The sequence below is a fragment of the Eupeodes corollae genome, chromosome 3 (assembly GCF_945859685.1).
Source record: "Eupeodes corollae chromosome 3, idEupCoro1.1, whole genome shotgun sequence".
In the NCBI taxonomy this organism is placed as follows: domain Eukaryota; kingdom Metazoa; phylum Arthropoda; class Insecta; order Diptera; family Syrphidae; genus Eupeodes; species Eupeodes corollae.
In genome coordinates, this window is record NC_079149.1 from 2,802,190 (window position 1) to 2,811,293 (window position 9,104).

The following is a 9,104-nucleotide window of genomic DNA, read 5'->3' on the forward strand; positions in this document are numbered from 1 at the left end:
GATAATTTAAGACTCCTTGAAATTAAAAAAGAAAACCAAATTTTTAACATCAATGCTCTGCTGCAAAACAATTTTTTTTTAAGTTAAATTAAAGTTGAAAGTGTTATTGTGTCTCAATTTGTATTTTCAAAGTTCGAAAAGTTCTTTCGTTTTCAACATTCTTTATTTTGAAATACTTACCTAAATCTTCCCCAATTCTAACAAAAGGCATCACTTGTAAAACATGAATTCGAATTTATATTGCACTTTTGACTTTCAGTGGCGTTCAACGCTGCGGGGGCTCTAAAATAAAAACAGAAAAACAAAACTAAATAAAGAGAAAAAACAAAACTTGTATCGGTATTTAAAAAAGAGAGTCTGCAAAGTTCGCTGGTTTAAAACTGAAAATCGAAAGAGATCAACACACATATTAAATAAAATATTTCTTTAAAAATAAAACAAACATTCTTAAAAATTATTTTCATATGCATTCTTTACAAGAATAGTAAAAACTCTTGGTGTAAGAAAAAAATGAAGATAATAGCATCAGTAAGAAAAAAAAGTCTTATTCTTATTTTGAAGAAGGAGAAAAAAATCTCATATTTCACCTTAAAATAATACTACACGCCACCACCATGAAACCACATGATGCAAAAGTGATCAAACAACCACTTCATAGTGTCAGCTTTTTAATTTTTTGCACCTCTCCTCAACTTTACATTCATACAAAACAGAATCCAGAGCCAGACTTCCTTCTTGTATTTTGTATTTTGCTTTTTTGTTTCTCCATAATCTCTTTCTCTCTTTTAAAAACGTACTTCTTTTAGGCACCATCAATACAGACAGACAGAAAAAATTCAAACAAAAAAAAATTTACTAAAATAAAAACTAAACAAAAATCCATAGAAACAAGAAAATCATAATAAATTCACACCAACAAAAGTCAAATTCACGAAAGACTGGTTCTCAAACTCAACCTATACCACTCTGCATTCCAAAGTATCTTTCTTCAGCACAAATACACTCTTGCGCCAGTTCCAGAGCGAGTATCTATGAGACGCACTCCAATATTCAATTCAGTCTTTAGCAAAACCTCAGAGAGTTCGGTACCAAGATTTTAACGTTCTTTTTGGCTCTGTATTCAAGTTTAAAAAATAAAAAACAATTTTTGTATCTTCTTATAAATAAGACAAACTCAGAACATCTGTATTTCAAATAGATTTTCGTAATTCTCAGCAATAATTGAATTTTGTTCAAAGAACTCGGCAACGAATGAGTAATCATAGCCGGTAAAGTGCCAGAGCGACGGGTTTTCAAGTGTCACTTTGCGGATATGTACCTTTTATTTAAAGTATCTCAAAGTTCGAAGACAACATCATTACGCATTCGATCGTAACCCTGAACGGATCGGAAATAACGGTCTGGTTAAATAAAATCAAATTAAAACTAAAAGTGTCATCACCCTAAAAAACCAAAACCAACCTGCAAAAGGTGTAGGAGTGTTCGCAGAACACAAAAATTCAAACGTGCGAGTTTGAAACGTATAAAAAAGACGAAAATATCTTTAAACAGAACAAAAGTATCTAGATACTTTGATACCCTCATGGAGTGTAAAAAGTGTTGAAAATAATAAAACAAAAACAAGTGTGTCCAATTTAACGTTCGTTGCGAAACAACATTCTGAGGATAATAGAACTCAGCTCGAAGTTCTTCATTCAGGAGCCTCGAAGTACTCGCGTATATCCTCTATCCAAAGCCTCCTCCTTGCGGATTAAAGAAAAAGAAAGAAATAATTGAAAATTTAAAAAAAAAAATCAAAGAAAATCACGTCGACAACTTCGAAAAGGTTGATTCCTTGTTTTTCCCTTCGAACCCAGACCTCACACCACCACCGACCATCTCCTCCACCCCTCGCGGTCCGAGGTAGTATCTTTTTCATTGTGCAACCAACAACTTAACAACTTCTCTCCATCTCGTTTGGTGGTGCGCGCGGTGTTATCGCGAAAAGGCAATCAATTTATTGAAAAATAATCCCCAGCCTTGTCGAGAGAAAAATAAAATTACAAAAAAAGAATAAAAATACAAAAATAGTGCTTTACCAGTGATCGTGCACAAAATAGATCGATAAGCTCAACGGGCGCGTATTTAAAAGAAAAAAGAAAACCACAACGGATACGAAAATTGTATTTTAACAGTGCTGAAAAGTTGAAATGTTTTCTTCGAGTTCCTTTGTAAATTGCAAGTCGTGTTTTTGCGAAGTCACTGCAAGGACACATCGCCAACGGTGAGATCAAATCTCAAAAAGGATATACAACAAAGACTCTTAAACTAGATTCAGCTAAATAGACAAACCACAAAAATACCCTGAAATATAAGCTTAACGGCAATCAAAATTGATTTTCTTGTCAAAAATCATGTACGAAATTAAATCAATCGAATTCGGTCGAAAAACGGATAAAAACAATCAAACCCCATTGACATCAAAAAACTACTTCGATCACTATCAGCAGATAAGCAGCGATAGTGCGGACTCCTCGATCAGTACAATTCAAGTGCCAATAGTCGTAACGACGGATAGTCATCGTCAAGGACTAAAAGGCCAGCATCAGTCGGAGTCGGAGTTGGAGTCGGACGGGGACACAATGCAAGTGTCACTGAGGCGTCGGCGGATATTTCAACGACAGGCGTGTCTCCTAAGCATACTGGCAGCGTTTATTTTGGGCCTGATGTTGGGCGTTTTCATGCCCATGATGTCAGGAATGTCGGGGGTTTTCATAACCGGCGAGTTGATTGGTGTGGAGCCAGTGGCCTCGACGGCAGCTGTTGTCAATAAGACAGTCATGCCACTGCACCCACCATCAGACTTCCCCACGATCTACGAGCTTCGTGGCGAGAAGCTGATAGAGCAGCCCACAGTGGTGCCAACGGCAGGAGAAAACCTATTCTCTGTGTCATTCATAAAGGAAAAGGAATTGCCTGCCGAAGAAGTGTTCCGAAATGCATTCCACTTGGAGCAGGACAAGCACTCGGAAGATTCCATGATTGTTAAGAAACTCGATGCCGTTGATGGGAGCATAAAAGAGTTCAGGGTGCAGCGGACAAGTGATGGACTCTTTCGGAAAGGGCCCGAGAGGCGTTTGTCAAAGCCGTCGGTAGTCGAACAAATGCTCCCCGGTGACACTGCCCAATTTAATCTCCATGAAGCCTCTCTCAGCTTCATACCTATCGCTGAACAAATTGTTCGTAATGCCAACCATAACACCGGAATCGTTGACAGCGATATCTATTGGGGTAAAATGGTGGAGCAGTCGTTACCAAGTGGATTTCTCAAGAGCGATGCAGCAGCCTGGAATAAGTTCATTCACAACGGAGTCGTCACCCGTTTGGAGACGGGATGTGGTAGAATGCAAAATCGGCTTGTCGTGTTTGCTGATGGCACCAGAGCTTGTGCTCGCTATCGCCAGAATACAGACCAAATACAAGGCGAACTGTTCAGCTTCTACTTAGGACAGTTGCTGAATTTGACAAATCTCGCCCCAAGTGCGGCGTCAGTGATTGATCTGGAATCGGCAACTTGGGCAAACGCCCTACAAGACATCACAAACGCACAGTGGAAATCCACACGCCCAGTTGTTCTTACAAAATGGCTACCTGACCTCGAACCAGCCGGCATACCTCAGCCATTCCAACCACTCGAACGTCATTTAAATAAATACGACGTTTGGAATATCACGCTGGGCACCAGCACCAATGCAACAACATTCCCCTCTTCACCATCATCTTCAGCATCGGCATCATCATCGTCATCGTCCATTGCAGACGATCAAGATGCAAATCAAAAAGGATTACTCAAACGGTTGGGTGCTGCTGCCCCAGCATCATCGTCCGCCATCAACTCAGCCAGCAACAACAACAACAAATACAACAGGTCTTCTCGTCTCAATCAATCAAAATCAGTGGTCGCTGCCGCATCAGATCCATCGTCTCTTCCAGCATCATCATCATCTGAGGTTGACAGAGACGAATTGCATTTGAATGCGACAGTGCTGAATCGATTAATCGAGCTAGCGCAATGGTCCGATCTAATCGTGTTCGATTATTTAATTGCGAATCTAGATCGGGTTGTTAACAATTTGTACAACTATCAATGGAATGCAGACATCATGGCGGCGCCAGCGCACAATTTGGCCCGACAAATTAATTCCCAGCTCCTGGTGTTCTTGGATAATGAATCAGGACTGCTGCATGGTTATCGATTGTTAAAAAAATACGAAGCTTATCACGGTTTGTTGTTGGACAATTTGTGCATATTCCGACGGCCGACCATTGAAGCGCTTCGCAATTTACGCGAATACGGTCCTGGCAAGCGGCTGCAGGAGCTTTTCGAGAAATCAACTAGTTATCAGGTGCGTGACGTGTTGCCATCGTTGCCGGATAAATCCATAAAAATACTAATCGATCGTATCGATCGAGTATTGGGGCAAGTACAAAAATGTAGAGATTTATTCTCAGACAGATAATATGATATGACATAAATAGGATTTTTTAAAAATGTTAAAAATTTAGATGTTGAGACACATGATACTTAAGAGTCATGATGTTTTGTTTGTTTTTCTTTTAAAAAAGTAGTTTTTTTTCAAAAAATGTGATCGAATTAGAATTTTTGAAATTGTTAATAAATTATTTTCGTTTTGTAACTATTTATCGCTAAGAAATTTGACAAAAACCATGAGGTGGGTGGAGATTAATGGTATTTTGTATCAAGACGAACTTTGGTGTTGAATGTTTTCGAACCCGGTGGTTGGCATAAGGATATTAATTATTATTCAAAGCAGATTTTGGTTTACTTCTTACGTCATTTCCCTTTATTAGAAACTGAAAACATTGGACCTTGGTTTGAACAGCTATATTTTTCTGACTTTATTTTCAAATTTATAGTTGTTCAAGGCTTAAGCAAACATATTATAAGGGCTTTAAATAGGTATAATGTCTTGTTTCTGTCACTGAATTTCTGCAATTATGATGTGAAATAAATATCCTTAAAATAAATTGAAATATTTTGCTGTTAGGAATATGAATACAAATATTTTGTTTAAAAATAAAAAAAAGATTAAAGAAACACTTGAGTGTATAATAGTCAATTTGTATAAGGTCTATATTCATATCTAATAACTTAAATAATCTCTTATTTAACATTTCTTTTAATGATTTTAAAAAACGTATAAAAATATATTAATTTTTAAAGCTAGACAAAACAAAAAATTATCGATAAAGGCAAGTAATTTAACTCATTGAGATTCTTAAATTACTTACAGCTTTTTTAAAGGATATTTGTATACCATTACACTCAACCTTCTAATACGACTTTTATTGTAGCATAAAAGTTTACAATATTAGAAACTAAAATATATCAGACCAGGCTTTTGTAAATGTTTTTGAATACATAAATAAAGTATTCTTAATTCTGTGTTATTCAATATTTTCTAATAGGATATCACGAATTCTCAAGCCATCTACAGTATTTCAGACAAAAATAACTCATTTAAGAAAAAAAAACATGCAAACATTTTACTTATCAAGAGATTTACAAAATTTATTCATGATATTTAAAATCAAGTTCGAACATCAGCTCTATTGTTTGAAGTCCTTAAAATGAATGCATGCTTATATTTGTAAGAAATATAAAGATTCTCAGTAAAATGAGCACAAATTGGGGATAAAAGGATCACGCAAGTTTGACACGACTCAGCACCTCTGTCGAAGTCATTAAAACAGTTTCTCTTTACTTTAACTTAACAAAAAGTAGATAGAAAAATCATTTCGAAAATCAATAGATACTAATTTTTGAGTTTTATAAAGCACAATGAATTATTAATGATTAGGTTTTTGCTAAGCTTTAATCTTAGTTTAGTTTAGAATAAATTAAATTCAGTCTACATTAAACCACGCATAACATGTCTCTACGCATAGAGGCACTCATTAATCTACCTTAAAGCTACATACATAACTTTTGTCATAAACTAAAAACCAAATGGCATATGTCATAAAACCTATGTAATTAAAAACAACACCACCCGAAATGAGGTTGTAAAACATTTTTTTTGTTCATATATGAAGCACTAAAAAGTGCTTTATTTTTTCCTTATGACGCTTAAGTCTTAAAAATGACAACAGGTAATAAATCATAGTCTTTTATTTAAAAATAATGGATCTAGAGAATCTTGACAATAAGTTCAGAGTCTTAATTTTCAGTAGGTTGAGCTTGTGATTTAATATTCCGGTTTGTCACAAATAATGTCATATGAAGACTTTCACTTTAGAGATGAGCTAGAAATAATATGAAATCCAAAATGATTTATTACCTTAGATCCACTGTGTTGGCTCATTTTGGAGTCAAAAAGTAAAGCACACAAAATAAAATAATCTCTTAAGGCCTTAACAGATTTGTTTTTAAATTGACAAAATAATAAAAACTTATAAAACAAACCGCGAATATAAATACATCACATCAATCTTAAAACAACAAAGTATCATTGATCCCACTCAACCACAGTTAAATAAAAATACAAAATTTATTAAATTTGTATTAAATATTTATCCAATCAAACCTACCTCTAAGGTTTGTTCTACTCAGTATAAACTTAGAAATAAATAACACATAATAAAATAAATCAAGGACTGATCAAAATTATATAATTTATGTAAATACCTATCACCTTAGTATATGTACAGTAGAAATTTATATAATTATTATGAAAATGATGTAAAAAAATGTCTTGTACGGAGCCAAAAATACTTAAATATGTAAACATTATTTTAAACTTAAAATGTTGAAAAAATAAATTAAATTGTATATAAAGTCATTAATTTAAAAATAAAAAAAAAATTAAAAGCATTAAGTGACGCCTAAGTATTAAAGCCTAGTAACTATATGACAAAAAAAGAAAAACTAAATCAAAAAAACAAAATTAAATAAAGCATGAATTGTAATTAAATATTATTCTTAAATGTAATAACATTATTAATTAATTAATTAAAACATATATTAAATGTAAAACTTATTGTATATATGTAAATCGTTGTGATATACTATTAAATTAAAATATATTTTAGATGACGTTTAGTTATTTTATAAAAAATTGTCTTATGTATAAGAAGAGAAGGATTGGGAGAACAAAAAGAAAGAAAATCCATTAAAAACTAAATTAAAAAAAATACACTTTTATGTTGTTTTTTCTTAATTCTATCAAAAAGGAAACTCAATCATCGGTGGTTTGATATTTGATTTGCTGGTGTTTTCTTTATTTTTTCTATAATGAAATTCAAAAGGATGTCCCAATTAGGTGAACACAGTTCTTCGTTTATGGGTCATTTAAATTACATTGGACACAAATGGATATGAATATTAAGCGTAACAAATTCTGGAATGGAAAAATTGGTAAGGAAATTAAGAACTAGGAAAACATTTACTTATTTTATATTAAAATGTTTCCACGTTGTTAAGAGTGAAATTTATTGTATCATGAATGAAAATGGTTAGGGGGCTCTGCATATGACCTTAAAACAACAGGCTGCGTATTTTACCCTATCTTTCGAATGTGTATGTTTTTTACTTTTAATAAAATAGGAATAAACTGTCAGATAGCTTGAATTCTTGTTTTGGTTCAACACACGTCATCGATGCATGAAGCTAAAATTGAGTATGTTTATTGAGAAGTAGTGTAGTTTGGAAATTTAATTGGTAATAAATATTTTTAATGGAAGCACAAGCTCAGTCAACTCAAGCAGCGGTTAGATGACAAAAGAACTATTTGCATTTTATTGTATTTTAAAGGTTCATAAATGTGATTTATTTGGTAGTTAAAAAAGAAATCAACTGTCTCTAATTTACATATTTTTATGAATAATAAAAAAATACTATCTCTTAAAACAAACACGTGTTCTTCACATTAGCTGTTCCTATATTTTTGTAAAAGAATTCATATTAAACACATATAACAATAAATTAGGACGAACTAGTTAACAATTGACTTTTTAGTTTTTTGAAAGCCAGAAAAAAAGAGCTTCATAGAGAAAAAACGCATGGAAGTTATATTTTCTAAGATTAAAGTAACTCTATGAAATTGTTGTTGTATCTTTACAGACTTATTTAAAAAATAGCATTCATTATAAGCAAAATAGATAAAAAAAATTCCGTAAACCTTTTAGAATAATGAAAATTTAATGAAACCTGGAACAAATGAAATAAAATTAGTTTTACCGAAATAGTAACTCTTTTTGATCAGAAAATATATGCCTTTTAAACACGATAGCAATCTAGAGGTATTTTGTTTAATTCCGGCCAGCGCCACATAAGGTTTTTTATTCAGGGGTACTTCCCTTTGCGAGGAATTGACAAATCCTCTTCTTATGAAAAATGCTTGCTTAAATTTGGCGTTTCAATGGCCCATAAAAACTATAGGTCCCACCATCCCTGAAATGTCCAACACATGGGAATGTTTTTAGAGCTGTAAGTCACTAGGCTTTAGTTTCCTACAGACTGTTAAGCCACCTAATTTATAACATTGTTTTAAAATGTTTTATTATTTTAATGTTGTAAAAGCTTTATGATAGTCCGTTATGTAGGCGAGATAGTTAAAGGCAAAATTAAAACAAAATTGTACATAATGCTTATCCAATAAGATTAATCAATTTAAATAGCCTGCCATTTGTAAAACAGACACTCTTTAAGCTAGCACATTTTTTGCATTCACAAAGTTGCAATAATGCAAGTTACAATGTAGCCAAAAAATAAGATGATATTCCAATTCTTAAAATTCACCAGGAAGCAAGACAACAATGGAGTTTTTGTTAGTTAACTTCAACATTAGTTTGGCGTTACGTAAAATAAAAGTTCTACCTAATATCCAAGGCCTTCGAGATGGAATTAATAATTTTCTCGGGGACCTGAGAATTGTTTATGGTAAGTTTTATGAGAAGGATATTTAAACAAAATAAAATAAAATAGTTACTTACAACTCTCAATCATTGCTGTGTGCGAGTATTGTTGTCAGGGATGGAAGGAACCTACAGTTTAAATCCGAATCCAAGGGGCAGTACCCGTGAAAAAACTTTAGATGGCATAG

The 9,104-nt window shown here is 33.2% G+C and overlaps 1 protein-coding gene across 1 annotated transcript; it reads left to right on the plus strand.

Annotated features, from left to right (window-relative positions):
- The first annotated feature begins 1,043 nt into the window (after positions 1-1,043).
- On the plus strand, positions 1,044-6,509 carry LOC129951559 (extracellular serine/threonine protein kinase four-jointed). The gene has a single exon (XM_056063779.1). It carries the CDS (start codon positions 2,394-2,396, stop codon positions 4,497-4,499), a length of 2,106 nt encoding a protein of 701 aa, XP_055919754.1. The 5' UTR covers positions 1,044-2,393; the 3' UTR covers positions 4,500-6,509.
- The last annotated feature ends 2,595 nt before the right edge of the window (positions 6,510-9,104 follow it).